This window comes from Salvelinus fontinalis, chromosome 3 (assembly GCF_029448725.1).
Source record: "Salvelinus fontinalis isolate EN_2023a chromosome 3, ASM2944872v1, whole genome shotgun sequence".
Lineage (NCBI taxonomy): Eukaryota > Metazoa > Chordata > Actinopteri > Salmoniformes > Salmonidae > Salvelinus > Salvelinus fontinalis.
In genome coordinates this window covers 29519745-29537873 of record NC_074667.1, presented here as the reverse complement: position 1 = coordinate 29537873, position 18129 = coordinate 29519745, and the positions used below count along the sequence as shown (strand labels likewise).

Genomic DNA, 18129 nt, shown 5'->3' with positions numbered 1-18129 from the left:
ATTATTCTACAATGTAGAAATTAGTAAAAATAAAGAAAACCCTTTGAATGAGTAGGTGTGTATCCAAACTTTTCACTGGTACTGTATATATATTATTAGTTATACTATTTTTATATTGAAAACTGCGCTGTTGGGTAGGGCTTGCAAGTTAAGCATTTCACTGTACTTGTGCATTTGACAAATACAACTTTAAACTAAATGAGTATTATAACAGACACAATAGACACAATAGAAGCGATTCTGGGGTGATCCACAAAATGAGTCAAAATGATCATGTAAAAAAAAATCTGCATTTTTTATTTTAATAAAGACTTGCTAAAGTGCAATAATTCAGCATTTCCATTTATGCACTCTGTGTGTTATTTTATGTGATGGCCCTGATAAGGTCAGCCATGTTATGTGAACTGAACTCTCGTTTGAATATGGTCAAACTATTCCTTCAATATTTTGTTCAAAAGAAACATTGAACATATAATAGTCAAATCCTAGTGTAAAAGCAGGTGAGCTCGTTCTACTCTTTATGGCCATTTTCAGTTTTTTTGTGGTGGAACACTGAGTGGGTCGAGCAGTATGCCTGTTACCCACAGATTGACAGTCTAGAAATGTTTTACAAATTGTTGTTGTTGTTGTAAAGCTTGCATTCAATTGCCCCTCCCAGTTCCACACAACAAGTTTCCATTCCCCCTGCTACAAATATATGGCTGATTTAAGATAAAATCGTCAACCCTCTTACTTCATTTGGCACTTACTATAGACCTTTTTTTCAATTTAACCACTTGAGATGGGAAACATGTTCATTATTACATTGAAAGTGGGATCTTTAATGACGGAATGTTCAAATTAGTTACACTGCCCAAAAGGAACTCATTTCGTGGAATGACCCGACTGTGTTAATAAAAGATCACTTACGGTCCTGCTGGATCTTTGCTGTTAGTCCCAGAGAGAGTAGGAAAATATACAGAGAGAGAGAGTTGGCAAGAGATTAATGTTGCAGGTGTTAGTGATATTAGAGGGTTCATTAAAACATTGTCCTATAGCAAGAGCATGTCTACAGCATTAAACGATGTTCCAGTCACATACAGTAGTCACAGTTCTATTGTTATGGAGTAAGTACGTCATAAAAGAAAAGGATGTGGAGACAATGTTATTCTACAAAAAAAATAAAATGTTATTCTACTGTTATATCCATGTTATGTACCTAAAGTACATTTACATTAGTTATGCGATTAGCTAGTTGCGTAGAAAGTTGAGTGACTACACTAACTGTGAATATGTCCTGAAACAAATTAGCACAATAAGACGGAAACTTACCTGTTGATGGATTCCACGTGGCGACACGGTTGGTTTTCAGGGAGGGGGCAGCAGATAGAGGAAAAAGAGGGAGGTTATATGATCGCCAATGTCTGCTAGCATCAGCATGGTAAGACAACAACACGCTAAGAAGACCCCACCCACTGGACACACACACTGGTTGAATCGTCGTTGTTTCCACGTCATTTCAATGAAATGAACCAACATGGAATAAACATTCAATTGATGGCTGTGCCCAGTGGCCAGGCCCTTGGGACAATCTGTGATAGTACTATATTTGAGAAACTAAAATACAAATATATTTCATTATTTCCCACTGCATGAATTATCACAAAACAGTACATTTAAGTGTATAATATATTCCCATAACGGATGTTTTTTGTTGACGTGATGGCACTCTTTAGGAATGGCCATGACTGACATAGCTGACACAGTGGTCCAGGGCTGTGTGTCTGATTGAGAGTCCCTCCCTTCCCCTTGATGTAATGTTCCTAGTGTGTGTGTGTGTGTGTGTGTGTGTGTGTGTGTGTGTGGGGGGGGGGGGTTCCAAGGCTATGGGGGGGATATAGACAGGTGAAACACCCAGCTCCCCAGATCTTTTATTTAGTCAGAATAAGCCATGGTCACATGGGAGGGGTAGGGGAAGGGTGAAGGGAAAGAACCGAAGAAGGACATGACAACCCTCATCAGTAGAGGTCACCACTGGGACCTGAGTGGATGGGGGGACGGCTGGGGAATGAGAACAGAGATAAATGAATCTCTCCTCAGCTCACATTAGAGACATACAGTCCTATACACAACACACGGAACCATTCATTCCTGTCAGTTGTGCCTGTACAGCAGTAAGTGAGAAGCAGAGGATTCCAGATTTCTCTGTTGTCTATCAATCACCCGGGGCCTCATTTATAACCGTTGAGTAAATTGAACACTAAATATCTGCGGGCAGCATTTCTGAAAATATTAAGATTCAGAAACTTGATGCACGCCATGTTTCCTGTTTTAAATCAGACTTGTTGGGAAACTGCGCGAGTGAGCAAGCATTATAGCGCCGCATGAAAAAACGTCCATCGTTCACCTTTTATGGTGACAATAATGCCCTTATTTGCTGTTTACTTTGGAAGTATTGGAATTAGGCTAATATAGTATCTAAAGGAAATAGCAATGGTGAACTTGATAACATGTCTTTGAAGTTGTTGGCAGAATGTTTTCTTTTTCAGTGACATTTGCTGAAACACTTTTTTTTTTTTTTTTTTTTTTTTACTTCAGTAGGCCTACTTTCAGTGAATCAACTGTATTTTCACCTGTTAAATTCTACAGTAAGTTATTAACCGCGCTACCTGTCTGATGCATAGGCTTCAGCAAAAACGTGAAATTATATTAGCCTATCTAGTAGGCCCAATTACATGAGAGATGTTCATGGTATGGTTACTTCAGGAATATGAAGTCGTCATGGTCAGAAAAGGTGAGGAATTTATTCTGCAATGGTTATGATATATGTAGGCTATTATGTTTATAAATGAAATATTCTCCACTTGAGAAATTTGACATTACAGTATTCAGAAGTAGCTTTGCAAAGTCAATGGAAAAGGTCAAATGTCCGTTCTACCGTTAAACTGCACTTGTCTTTTTACTACTGTGAAGTGGATCCGATTAAATGAGAGACGGGAAGAATGGTAGCCTATCCTAACTTGTTGTAGGCCTATAGGCTATTTCGCGCGTAGCCTATGAAACCATCACAGTCAGAAAGGTGAGGAATTTATTCTGCAATCGTGGACATTAAATAAATAGTAGGAAATAAATGCCTATTTCTAATTGTTTTAGAAAGTAAAGATTAAAATAAATCGACGTTCGCACTTCTCACTAACAGAAAATGATTCCATCTTGTTATTAAATTTAGCTACCTGATTTATTTTACGAAGAAGTCATCATATATTCCCTGTTTGCACAAGGCTACTAGGCTACATTTGCCTTCTTGCAATGCAATACTTCAACTACTAGAAACTGTGTGTAGGCATGGTCTAAAGTTTGCGGGAGGAAAAGCACATTCTCACATTAAGTTCTGTTTTATAAAACTGTTGTATGACAATAGGTGCACATGTTTTGGGGCATATTTTCTGCATACACAAAGTTGTTAAATAAGACGCCAGGGCTGTAAAATCAGCTGGATTTCAGACAGCCCCTTTTCTGCATATGTGTCACTCTTTCCCTGTCTCTGTCTCTCTTTCCCTCTCTCTCTCTCTCTTCTCATGTCTTTATCTCTTGTCTGTCTTTCTCTGCCTCTCTCTCTCTTCTCATGTCTTTATCTCTTGTCTGTCTTTCTCTGCCTCTCTCTCTCTTCTCATGTCTTTATCTCTTGTCTGTCTTTCTCTGCCTCTCTCTCTCTTCTCATGTCTTTATCTCTTGTCTGTCTTTCTCTGCCTCTCTCTCTCTTCTCATGTCTTTATCTCTTGTCTGTCTTTCTCTGCCTCTCTCTCTCTTCTCATGTCTTTATCTCTTGTCTGTCTTTCTCTGCCTCTCTCTCTCTTCTCATGTCTTTATCTCTTGTCTGTCTTTCTCTGCCTCTCTCTCTCTTCTCATGTCTTTATCTCTTGTCTGTCTTTCTCTGCCTCTCTCTTCTCATCTCTTTATCTCTGTCTCACTGGTGATGAATATATTTGTGAGAGGTCGAAGGGGTTACAAGGGTATTATGTATTTTTCTCTGTGGGGGCTTCTCTCTCTCTCTCTCTCTCTCCCTCCCCCCGTTGTGTGTGTCCTCTGTCTGACACTAATCAATAGAGCTTCCTGAGGGCGCGGGTGAAAGGTTGTGGGGTATAAAGAGACATTGAGAAAGACGGCGCAGTAGGGGGGAGATGAGGTGGAGACTACAGAGGTGATGACAGCTGATGACCGTGTGTGAACGTGTGTCCATACCCTGTGTGTTTGAGGCACATAAAGAGGTAGACAATAAGTGGTGTGCGTGTGTGCGTGTGTGTGTGTGTGTGTGTGTGTGTGTGTGTGTGTGTGTGTGTGTGTGTGTGTGTGTGTGTGTGTGTGTGTGTGTGTGTGTGTGTGTGTGTGTGTGTGTGTGTGTGTGTGTGTGTGTGTGACCACCGCATAGCAGGTGCCCATGGGGCTTTATCTGCTATCAAATCATTTTTCATAATGCCACTGTGAGACATTCTCAGCTATTATTGTCCTTTTTAACAAAAACCGAGAATGAAAGGAGAGAGAAAAGGCTAGTTCTCTTTCACTTTGTCTCTTTGTTTCATATTCCCACTGGAGTCAGTCCGATGGGACACTATAGTCGGGAGCTTTCACACATGTTATGATGGCCTGGTACTGGAGTGTGTGTGTGTGTAACAAGATCTCATAGCGTCCCTTCGAAATCCAACGTGTTATGGATGAACGTCACAATTAGTTCCGCTTGGTTACAGGGTTAAAACGGAAACAACTCAAAGGTTAACAGTTTAGGCATTCATTCAGAGTGGTTAAGGTTAGGGCTATGGTTTGGGGAAGGCTTAAAACAAAATAATGAAAAACAATGTGCTATTACCATAAGGTACCATCAGTAATGTGTGTGTGTGTGCATGTGTGTTGGTGTGTGTGTGCGTGCGTGCATGCGAGTGTGTAAGATGGGGGATGGTGAGCTCCAAACCTATTGTTCAAGATATCACTGGATATGAAGCTAGATCTGCAGATGTAAAGACAGGATCACTGTGTTGAGTAATACATCTTCGACATCACTTGATCTTACAGTATATTTAAGACGTTGATTTACTGTGGAATTCCTTCTGAAAGCTGTCACAGTTAGGTGTCTCTACACCAGTGGGTTAGAATGGGATGTCGCATGCTTTTTTAATGACCTAAATGGTAGCCTTGCCATAATAAATGGCAGCTATGTGTTTGCGATGTGGTTGTTGGACTTACAATCGAGAGGAACATCGATAGCAGACACTTCTTGCCACAGCAGCAGGACCAGTGATATGACAGACAGGGCCCAAGGCCCGCCCTGCGCCAACATCTCTCTGCCTCTGTTTCTCCTCTCCCGTCACAATTCCTGATACGTCTCTGACCTATGTGTGAGAGAGAGAGAGAGAGAGAGAGAGAGAGAGAGAGAGAGAGAGAGAGAGAGAGAGAGAGAGAGAGAGAGAGAGAGAGAGAGAGAGAGAGAGAGAGAGAGAGAGAGAGAGAGAGAGAGAGAGAGAGGAGAGAGAGAGAGAGAGAGAGAGAGAGAGAGAGAGAGAGAGAGAGAGAGAGAGAGAGAGAGAGAGAGAGAGAGAGAGAGAGAGAGAGAGAGAGAGAGAGAGAGAGAGAGAGGAGAGAGAGAGAGAGAGAGAGAGAGAGAGAGAGAGAGAGGAGAGAGAGAGAGAGAGAGAGAGAGAGAGAGAGAGAGAGAGAGAGAGAGAGAGAGAGAGAGAGAGAGAGAGATGTGTTTTCAGTGTGTGAGTGTGGCTGGCCTACATCTGCAGCTGAGGCCCTGGCTCCCCAGCGAGAGCTGCCCATAGACAAGCTCCAGAGAGAGGAGAGATTTAGACATCACACAGACCAGTATCCCCTCTCCTCCACTACCACATTACCCCAAACCATTACCGGTACCAGAATCAGTACCCCAGTTCCCCAGGCCCAGCACTAACCACCGACCCTCCTTCTCCCACAACAGTCCAGACTCCCAGGACCCAGGACCCTGTTCCTCCACTCCCCCAGGCCTCCAGACCCAGAGTACCATAACATAGACGAGGGTACCATCTCAGCCCACTAGCCCCATACACCCTGCCCCCCAAACCCAGAGCCTTCCGGCGCCGACAGAGATGGCCGCCTCGCTTCGCGTTCCTAGGAAACTATGCAATATTATTTATTTTTTTACGTGTTATTTCTTACATTGGTACCCCAGGTAATCTTAGGTTTTATTACATACAGTCCGGAGGAACTATTGGATATAAGAACAACGTCAACTCACCATCATTACGACCAGGAATACGACTTTCCCGAAGCTGATCCTCTGTTTGGCCTACCACCTGGGACAATGGATCGGATCCCAGCCGGCGAACCAAAAGAACGACGCCGTAAAAGAGGCAGACGAAGCGGTCTTCTGGTCAGGCTCCGGAGACGGGCACATCGCGCATCGCTCCCGAGGATACTACTCGCCAATGTCCAGTCTCTTGACAACAAGGTAGATAAAATCCGCGCAAGGGTAGCATTCCAGAGAGACATAAGAGACTGTAACGTTCTTTGCTTCACGGAAACATGGCTCACTCGAGACACGCTATCGGAGTCGGTACAGCCAGCTGGTTTCTTCACGCAGCGCGCCGACAGAAACAAGCATCTTTCTGGTAAGATGAAGGGCGGGGGTGTATGCCTTATGATTAACAAGACGTGGTGTGATCATAACAACATACAGGAACTCAAGTCCTTCTGTTCTTTTGACATAGAATTCCTCACAATCAAATGTCGACCGCATTATCTACCAAGAGAATTCTCTTCGATTATAATCACAGCCGCATATATTCCCCCCCAAGCAGACACATCGATGGCCCTGAACAAACTTCATTTGACTTTATGTAAACTGGAAACCACATATCCCGAGGCTGCATTCATTGTAGCTGGGGATTTTAACAAGGCCAATCTGAAAACAGGGCTGGTAAAACCCTGGATCATTGTTATTCTAACTTCCGCGACGCATGTAAGGCCCTCCCCCGCCCTCCCTTCGGAAAAGCTGACCACGACTCCATTTTGTTGCTTCCAGCCTATAAACAGAAACTAAAACAGGAAGCTCCCGCGCTCAGGTCTGTTCAACGCTGGTTCGACCAATCTGATTCCATGCTTCAAGATTGCTTCGACCACGTGGACTGGGATATGTTCCGCATTGCGTCAAACAATAACATTGACGAATATGCTGATTCGGTGAGCGAGTTTATTAGCAAGTGCATCGGCGATGTCGTACCCACAGCAACTATTAAAACATTCCCAAACCAGAAACCGTGGATTGATGGCAGCATTCGCGCGAAACTGAAAGCGCGAACCACTGCTTTTCATCAGGGCAAGGTGACCAGAAACATCACCGAATACAAACAGTGTAGCTATTCCCTCCGAAAGGCAATCAAACAAGCTAAGCGTCAGTATAGAGACAAAGTAGAGTCGCAATTCAACGGCTCAGACACAAGAGGTATGTGGCAGGGTCTACAGTCAATCACGGATTACAAAAAGAAAACCAGCCCCGTCGCGGACCAGGATGTCTTGCTCCCAGACAGACTAAACAACTTCTTTGCCCGCTTTGAGGACAATACAGTGCCACTGACACGGCCCGCTACCAAAATCTGTGGACTCTCCTTCACTGCAGCCGACGTGAGTAAAACATTTAAACGTGTTAACCCTCGCAAGGCTGCAGGCCCAGACGGCATCCCCAGCCGCATCCTCAGAGCATGCGCAGACCAGCTGGCTGGTGTGTTTACGGAAATATTCAATCAATCCTTATCCCAGTCTGCTGTCCCCACATGCCATTGTTCCTGTTCCCAAGAAAGCTAAAGTAACTGAGCTAAACGACTACCGCCCCGTAGCACTCACTTCCGTCATCATGAAGTGCTTTGAGAGACTAGTCAAGGACCATATCACCTCCACCCTACCTGACACCCTAGACCCACTCCAATTTTCTTACCACCCCAATAGGTCCACAGACGACGCAATCGCAACCACACTGCACACTGCCCTAACCCATCTGGACAAGAGGAATACCTATGTGAGAATGCTGTTCATCGACTACAGCTCAGCATTTAACACCATAGTATCCACCAAACTCGTCATCAAGCTCGAGACCCTGGGTCTCGACCCCACCCTGTGCAACTGGGTCCTGGACTTTGATGGGCTGCCCACAGGTGGTAAGGGTAGGTAACAACATCTCCACTCCACTGATCCTCAACACTGGTGCCCCACAAGGGTGTATTCTGAGCCCTCTCCTGTACTCCCTGTTCACCCACAACTGCATGGCCATGCACGCCTCCAACTCAATCATCAAGTTTGCAGATGACACTACAGTGGAAGGCTTGATTACCAACAATGACGAGACGGCCTACAGGGAGGAGGTGAGGGCCCTCGGAGTGTGGTGTCAGGAAAATAACCTCACACTCAACGTCAACAAAACAAAGGAGATGATCGTGGACATCAGGAAACAGCAGAGGGAGCACCCCCCTATCCACATTGGCAGGACAGTAGTGGAGAGGGTAGTAAGTTTTAAGTTCCTCGGCGTACACATCACAGACAAACTGAATTGGTCCACCCACACAGACAGAGTGGAGGCTGAAGAAATTCGGCTTGTCACCAAAAACACTCACAAACTTTTACAGATGCACAATCGAGAGCATCCTGTCGGGCTGTATCACCGCCTGGTACGGCAACTGCTCCGCCCACAACTGTAAGGCTCTCCAGAGGGTAGTGAGATCTGCACAACGCATCAAAAATCAGCTTCTATCTCAAGGCTATCAGCCTGTTAAACAGCCACCACTAACATTGAGTGGCTACTGCCAACATACTGACTCAACTCCAGCCACTTTAACAATGTAAACATTTATGAAAAAAATGTATCACTAGCCACTTTCAACAATGCCACTTCATATAATGTTTACATACCCTACATTACTCATCTCATATGTATATACTGTACTCTATACCATCTACTGCATCTTGCCATCTTGATGAAATACATGTATCACTAGCCACTTTAAACAATTCCACTTTTATATGTTTACATACCCTACACTACTCATCTCATATGTATATACTGTACTCGATACAATCTACTGCATCTTGCCTATGCCGTTCTGTACCATCACTCATTCATATATTTTTATGTACATATTCTTCATTCCTTTACACTTGTGTGTATAAGGTGGTGGTGTGAAATTGTTAGGTTAGATTACTCGTTGGTTATTACTGCATTGTCGGAACTAGAAGCACAAGCATTTCGCTACACTCGCATTAACATCTGCTAACCATGTGTATCTGACCAATACAATTTGATTTGATTTTGATTTGATTTTAACCAAACCCACTCAATCACACAGCAGCTGAAGACACTGACTTTTCATTCAACATTCCCCTCCATTTCAACCAACTAAAAACATGACGAAATACTAAATGGCAATATACTTAAATAAAGCACACTTAGTGGAAACTGTAAATAATAGATGCATCTTACAGCGATTAGTCTACAACAGCTTGTTACCCCTGGGGTAATACCCAAATCTCATACAAAACCTGTGCGTGACCCACACACACACTCCCATGCATAAACCATCTGGTGATATGTCAACCAAACACCATGCTACAAAATACCTAATCTGCCCCTGGGGAGGAGGATACAGCATTCCTTTGGCTTCATCTGACACACACACACACACACACGCCCTTATTTTTTATTTAACCTGTATTTAACTGGGCTAATCAGTGAAGAACAAATTCTTATTTACAATGATGGCCTACCCCAGCCAACCCCAACGACGCTGTGCCAATTGTGCGCCGCCCTATGGGACTCCCAATCACAGCCGGATGTGATACAGCCTGGAATCGAACCAGGGTCTGTAGTGACACCTCTAGCACTGAGATGCAGTGCCTTAGACTGCTGCGCCACTCATGGGCCCATGGATGAATGCACTGATGAACACACAGAGGCAGACAACCCCCCCCCCCCCCCCCCCACACACACACACACACACACACACACACACACACACACACACACACACACACACACACACACACACACACACACACACACACACACACACACATATACACACACACACACACACACACACACACACAGCTGGATGAGAGAATGGAAGGATGGATGAAGGAACGAGTGTAGACAACAAAGGAAAGACACATATGACTGTCTTGCTCTACTCCCTAACACTGTCTCTCTCTTTCCTTTCCTTCTCTTCCTTCACATGCAAGTGAGAGCATCAATGTAGGTCACTATAGTTCCCCCTATAGCATGCTAGTATCTACACTCTCTAAATTAGTCAAGATCCTCATATACACTCTTAGAGAAAAAAGGGTTCCCGAAAGGGGCTCCATAGGAGAACCATTAGAATAACGTGTTTTGGTTCCAAGCAGAACCCTCTGTAGAAAGAGCTCTACATGGAACCCAAAAGAGTTCTAACTGGAAGCAAGAACTTTTCTTCAAATGGTTCTCCTGTGGAGACAGTCGAAGAACCCCTTTAGGTTCTAGATAGCACTTTTTTTCTAAGAATGTAGGGCTGCGTTGCAGATATAGGTTATTGGCTTTTCTAGGTGACCTAGCAGATACTCATAAACAAAGGTGACCTAGTAGATATGCAGTAGTTTACTGAGGCTTCACAACAATCAGGTCAGGACTAGTTCTATCACTGGGCCCTAGGGGTGGACACCTGGGGCAAGTCTACCCTGCTGTCTGCCCTACCATTCCAATAACACTGTTAGACAAGCAAACTACACTAAAGATTCATTTAGCAACATTTTCCAAACCAAAATCTCCAAATGGAGAAAAAAAAAATCTAATGGAGAAACAAAAATCTGACATTGATTGGTTTATCAAGACAAGTCCCCACCCTTGTCTCAAAGCAGCGCAATAACGCTGTCCCAATCATAACGGTGCTGAAATTGTAGTTGACCACATGGCAATTCTTTAAAGTATTTAAAACGGTCGGTTGACTGGGAATTTCAGTAAGCTACAATATGACAAATGTCTTCAATGGCATTGGCCTACTTTATTCCAATATTTTCATCATTTCGCGATATTCATTCCCACAGCCATTACTGATTGATCAAGCCAGTTGTGGTTAAGAAAACATGCATGCATAGTGGTGGGCTTTGCGAAGTTTAGAACTGCCACAAGGACGGTAACAGCCTAGTAACTGGCGCTGCCTAGCAACCATCGTTGTGGCGCATCGCATCTCATGAACGAGTATTGCTTACGCCGGACTTAGCTACGACTAGTCTTATTTTGGTTGGTGCAACAGGTATTTTTGATTCCAAAGTCAGATGTAGCTATGTTCGACCTAGCATTGAAGACCAACTTTTTGGGCTCCTGGAGTGTGTGTGTGTTGCGTGTGCCCTCCTTGAGAATAAGCAGCACTTCACAACAGATCGACCCATAAAATTAGTGCAGCTACAGTATGTTTAAGTATGATCTTCCTTTTGTCCTCCACACCAAAGGAGTAATCTTGATAAGAGTTGATTTCACTAATGTGGAATCACAGAGGAAAGCCTTGAATTGGTTTAACTTCTATTAGAGAACAGACGGGTCAGTGTATATCCCTGCTGGTAGGGCATGGATAGTTCTGCCTAGCCTGGCTCCAGATCTGTTTGTGCTCTTGCCAACTCCATTGCTGTCATTGTGGGGCAAATAATGTTAACCATGACCTTTCCATAAGGAGATGGCAAGAGAGGGAACATACTGTCACCAGGGCTAAATTCTGCCTGGTTTCAGGAGTTCAGCTTCTCGCCATCTGACAAACATGTCAGAAAGGGTAGTTGTTGATAGATTTTGCTATGGATGGTGGTCGGGGAGGCCAGCCCCCGGTCGTAGATCGGAGTCTGTAGCTGGCTTCCCGACAGGGTCAGCCCCCAAGTCGTGAAATGTGGTTATGCTAAGCATGCTGGCGGGGACAGCCCCCGGGTTGTTGACCGAGGTTGAGCTGGTCCGCCCAAAAGGAACATCCAGCCAACTGGAGGGGTACATGGGGGTTTTAGCCTTCTGCTTGCCGAATGTGGGCATGAGGATTTGACGGAGGTTTCTGGAGGGCTGGAATGTTGGTGTGTCGGCTAGCGGGTGATGGTGGGGGTTGACCTCAAACGTGGTGAAATCAGATGTGGGCCTGATGAGGGTTTGTTGGGCGTATCGGACATGCAATTGGCTTTGAGCGGATGTAATTGTAGTAGGGTGCAGATGACTTCAGGTGTGATTGGAACCTGCGTCTGGTGATGGAGAGGTCTCTGTCTGAACAGAGACTCCGAAGGGCACCGTAGTGGAAGAGGTGCAGAGAAGGAAACTGAAGATGGTGAGTGTGAGGATACGGGAAGCATCCTGAGAGCAGTGATACTGACGGAGAGGATATTGAAGGTGATGGGGCGCTGTTGATGGTGGTTGCTTCTTACGGATGCCCCTGAGTAGGAGCGTGTTCTGCATGCATTGGAGGCCGCTGAGGCATGTCCTGATGGTGGTGTAGTAGGAACGGAGGTGCTGGTGGGTGTACGTGGCCTAGAATGTGACGATAGGAAGATCGCAGTTAGGAACATGGCCCGGTCAACAGCAATGGAGGATGCGAGGTCAGGGCTCGGTGTGGGAGCAGGCCATGGCTGTTGGGTGGAGACGGGAGCTAAGTCCCGGCTGCAGGAAAGAAGGTGAGCATGTGCACAGCGAGGTAGGTGGGTGTGAGTTGCTATCTGATTCGCTGATAAGCTAGTATATGGCGCACATGTGTATCTGCAGATTCTGTTCATGTGTGCACTCCATTGTGTGTATGTCTGTGCTCTTCAGTGTGTGAGTTCCGTAGTTTGCAAATGTGTGTGTGTGTGTGTGTGTGTGTGTGTGTGTGTGTGACTGCGTCCACGTGTGTGTGTGTGTATGGGCTCAGTAAAAAGGCGTTGGAAGAGGATTTGAATATTCACCATGAACATTATAACAGATACAGATAACGACATTAACCTAAGTATTATAATTACGATTATTAGCATCAATTACGCAGAAAACTAGCATGCTAAATTACACTATTATGCAGAATTACTATCTAAATTATGCACATTTTCTTCCATTATTTAAAAAAGGCTATTTCTTAAAATAAACCCTGTCACTTATCCCCATTGAAATAATACACTTTATAATTCATAAGTACTACTGTTTAAAATAAGCTTCTGCCGTAAAGTATATTCAGGGGATATTCAGTTTAGATTTCTTCGTTTTCTAATCATTTCCTTAGTAGGAGGACTTGGTGTGATTTATTTGAAAGGATTCTACAGCTATTTCTGCCTTCCATATTTTGTGTGACACTGGTTACGGCATCCATTTTATAAATATTTGATGTGTTGAGACTATCTGTCCAAATGGATCCATGTCCCATCAACTGCTCTTAGAGTATGCGTCCCAAATGGCACCTGATTCCCTATACAGTGGACTACTTTGACCAGAGACTAGGTCAAAAGTAGTGCACCACATAGGGAATAGGTTGCCATTTGGGATGTGCAGCCTTTGTCTCCATTTATTTATAGACAGAGCATTTACCAGTCCCAGGCAAATACACTATATTTACAAAAGTATGTGGACACGCCTTAAAATTTGTGGATTATGCTATTTCAGCCACACCCGTTGCTGACAGGTGCATAAAATCGAGCACACAGCCATGCAATCTCCATAGACAAACATTGGCAGAAAAATGGTTTTCCTGAAGAGCTCAGTTACTTTCAACGTGGCAACAAGTCAGTTCGTCAAATTTCTGCCCTGCTAGAGCTGCCCCGGTCTACTGTAAGTGCTGTTGTTGTGAAGCTTCATGAAAGCTTCATGAAATTGGTTTCCATGGCCGAGCAGCCGCACACAAGCCTAAGATCACCATGCACAATGCCAAGCGTCGGCTGGAGTGGTGTAAAGCTCGCCGCCATTGGACTCTGGAGCAGTGGCAACGCGTTCTCTGAAATGATGAATCACGATTCACCATCTGTCAGTCCAACGGACTAATCTGGGTTTGGCGGATGCCAGGAGAATGCTACCTGCCCGAATGCATTGTGCCAACTGTAAAGTTGGTGGAGGAGGAATAATGGTCTGCAGCTGATTTCCTGGTTTGGGCTAGGCCCCTTAGTGCCAGTGAAGGGAAATCTTAACGCTACAACATACAATGACATTCTAGACAATTATGTGCTTCCAACTTTGTGGCAACAATTTGGAGAAGGCCCTTTTCCGGTTTCAGCCTGACAATGCCCGGTGTGGAAGAACTTGACTGGCCTGCACAGAGCCTGACCTCAACCCCATCGAACACCTTTGGGATGAATTGGAACGCTGACTGACCTCACTAATGCTCTTGTGGCTGAATGGAAGCAAGTCCCCGCAGCAATGTTCCAACATATAGTGGCAAGCCTTCCCAGAAGAGTGAAGGCTGTTATAGCAGCAAAGGGGGCACCAACTCCATATTGTCCACGATTTTGAAATGTGATGTTCGACGAGCAGGTGTCCACATACTTTTGGTCATGTAGTGTATGTTTTCCACCCCCTTTTGCTGTTGCTCCACCCGTGTCATTGCTACCTAATCCGGCTGTGTGACGGTAATGGGTTGTTCCATTATGCCATTCTGAGGGTACGTGATGAAGGCTAATGGAGCTCTTGTGGGATAATGGACCTCAGAGACAGGGCTGAGTAGATGAAATTAATAAGCTTCGGTGTAGTGGAGGGTGTGTGTGTGTGTGTGTGTGTGTGTGTGTGTGTGTGTGTGTGTGTGTGTGTGTGTGTGTGTGTGTGTGTGTGTGTGTGTGTGTGTGTGTGTGTGTGTGTGTCTGAGAGTGAGAAGTGCGAGTGTGTGCCTAATGCACCTAATGCCCCCCCCCCCACCCCCCCCCCCCCCCCCCCAATCCCCAAATAGCTATTCCAACCCCCTACTACACAGGCTAACCGATTGGCATAGCAGGTAGTGAAGTAAAACTTGCTATCTCTCTGTCTCTGCTGGCATGTAGTCTCTCTGTGTTAGAGAACCTCTTCTACCCGTCATAACCTGGTTCAGGTGTGCATTAGCAGCCGGAGGGATCTAGACCTTTAGAGGTATTTCAGTTTATTGTTGCATGCAGTTTATCTGTGACACTCTGCTTTGTTAGAACACAGAAGAGTGTTTTGGAGAGGCCATTTTCCCCCTGAGAGCTAAAGTAAGAAGGCCCATCTGTGGATGGCTAATACATGACATCTAGATTTGCAGGTCTGGTCTCAAGTCCATTTGCTGGTGCTGAACAGACAAGGTACAGACTGTAGACTGTATCCGGGACTATGAGTGCTGATCTGGTGCGTTGACTATAGAATGGAAACAAGTGGATGTGTATGACTGAGAGTGTGTGTGTGTGTGTTCCTGTACTGGGGGCTGATTGTCGCATGTCAGTAGGGGGTTAATGACGCACAGCCCACAACAACATGGCAGTGTGAGGGTAAACCCTGGTACCCAAGGCCCCTTCTCTCTCTCTCTTTATTGTTCTCTCAATCTCCCTTTCCCCCCTCTCTCACTCTGCCTTTCTATTTATCCTCCCTCTCTCCGTCTCTTTTTCTCTCTATCTCTCTGCCCTGGTCTGTCTCTTTCAGACAGTGGCAGTGCCCTAGGCATTGACACACTATCAACCCCTGCCTCCCTCCCTTCCCCCCAGTCGGGCCAGAGGCAGCGTCCCCTGTTCCAGCTCTAAAAATACCCCAGTACCCATCACACACAATTACCCTCAGCCCCCCAATCCAACCCATTCCACCTCACTACACAGTCACACAGTAAAGGCGGGTCTCAGACACACATCCAAGATGCACCCCTCCAATCCTCCACTTTACCCCCCCGCCCCCCCCAAAAAAGCTGAAATTGTCTGAATTGAAACACTCGGTTGCTCCTTTCACCTTACCAGCTCCTCAGCTGTCACAGTACAGACAGAAACACACACACACACACACACACACACACGTGAAAGCGCACACAGTTGGATTGAGGTGAAGCAGACAACAATTGCTGACAGACAAATAGACAGCCCCCAGACAGACAGACAGTAGACAGCCCCAGACAGACAGACAGTAGACAGCCCCAGACAGACAGACAGTAGACAGCCCCAGACAGACAGACAGTAGACAGCCCCAGACAGACAGACAGTAGACAGGCCTGTCAGGGTCGTATCAGTCTGAGGGGGAGAGACAAGGTCTGGACAAAGACCAGCGAACATCAAGACACACGCATGCATGCACACAGACACTGACAGACACAATGCTTCTGAGACTTACGTCAATGTGTCGACAAAACCCTCTGTGTCCTGGCTGATTAAAACGCTAACTGCTCAGACCTGTAAAGGGAGAAAGAGAAAGAGAAAAAAAATACACATTTAGATGATTCATGTGGAAAATCAGTGGAAAACGAGGAGTCTCAGAAGCTCAGAACCAAAAAACCCTCTCTTTCTATTCAGATCTGCTGACGCTTCACTTGTCCCTTTGTTTGCCTCAACGCAGAAAGACATTAAGGGAGTAGAGGAATACCTCACAAACACTACACACCTCGGACTCTGTGTGTGTGTGCGTGCGTGCGTGCGTGTGTGTGTCGATACAGTGTGTGTGTGCATGCGTGTGCATCTGACACAGAGCCAAACACACTCGTCTCATGCCACTGTTGTTTCATGGAGTGTTTTTAAAGAACTGTGTTGTCTGTGAGCCAGGCAGCCATGGCCCCATATTTACAGCCATGGCCCCAGGTTTACAGCCATGGCCCCAGGTTTACAGCCATGGCCCCAGGTTTACAGCCATGGCCCCATATTTACAGCCATGGCCCCAGGTTTACAGCCATGGCCCCAGGTTTACAGCCATGGCCCCAGGTTTACAGCCATGGCCCCAGGTTTACAGCCATGGCCCCAGGTTTACAGCATTGCCCCAGATTTACAGCCATGGCCCCAGGTTTACAGCCATGGCCCCAGGTTTACAGCCATGGCCCCAGGTTTACAGCCATGGCCCCAGGTTTACAGCCATGGCCCCAGGTTTACAGCCATGGCCCCAGGTTTACAGCCATGGCCCCAGGTTTACAGCCATTGCCCCAGGTTTACAGCCATGGTCCCAGGTTTACAGCATTGCTCACCACGGGAGAAACAACTGGAAAAGAGAGAGCGGAGCAGCAGAGCACACAGACCGGGAAGACGTAAAAGACTAGAAGATCTCATCCCTCTTTTTTTCTCTTGCTTTTATTGCTGTTTAAGCACAGACAGCCCTGAGGAGAGAACACTGCATACAACTCACTATAAACTGCATACACTGCATACAACTCACTATAAACTGCATACACTGCATACAACTCACTATGGGAGACACACATACACACACGCACACAAACACACACACACATTACACACATAAATACAAACTTACACACACATACACACACACAAACATGCACATGCATGCACGCACAGACAAAAGATGCCATGCCTTGACAAAATGCCTTGTCTGCAAGGGCCATGGTATACACACACAGGGCCCCGCCCCCACACACACTTCAGCAATCATTGAATGAATCTTTATAAGGGCTAAAGAACACTGTCGTAATAATGGCACAATATACGTCGAAAAAGTGAACGTCATTTTTTGAAGTCATCGTTATGACACCGAGTTCATGTGGAACTACGTTATTTGAGGCCGTATCAGAGTCGATTGAGCAGCTGGGCGACTAGGGCAGTGGCTTTCTAGGTTAAGTGCCTAGCATGGCTGAAGGGCAGAACAGCAGTGCCCTAGATGGGTGGGGAGTGTGCTGTACTGAGCAAGCCTGCAGTAGTAGTGTAGCATTAGGGCATAACACAACACTTCCCTAGTCACTCTGCCTCCAGGCTACACTGCTAGCTAACAGGGTCATAGCTAGTCACTGTGGATGGCATGGCACACAGAACTGTGTGTGTGTGTGTGTGTGTGTGTGTGTGTGTGTGTGTGTGTGTGTGTGTGTGTGTGTGTGTGTGTGTGTGTGTGTGTGTGTGTGTGTGTGTGTGTGTGTGTGTGTGTGTGTGTGTGTGTGTGTGTGTGTGTGTGTGTCTGTTCATTCCCAATTTGTTTACGATTTGTATAATGTACTACAGTGGTGAGCAACTTTCTCAGGATTTGTGACCTTTGACTTGAGGGGT

The 18129-nt window shown here is 45.6% G+C and overlaps 1 protein-coding gene across 1 annotated transcript in view; it reads right to left on the bottom strand.

Moving 5' to 3' along the window:
* Positions 1-18129, bottom strand: part of LOC129843384 (neurofascin-like) — a 146269-nt gene that overhangs the window by 59097 nt on the left and 69043 nt on the right. The window contains 3 exon segments of the mRNA XM_055912093.1: positions 910-927; positions 5218-5317; positions 5319-5363. Coding sequence (XP_055768068.1) covers positions 910-927; positions 5218-5317; positions 5319-5363 — 163 coding nt within the window.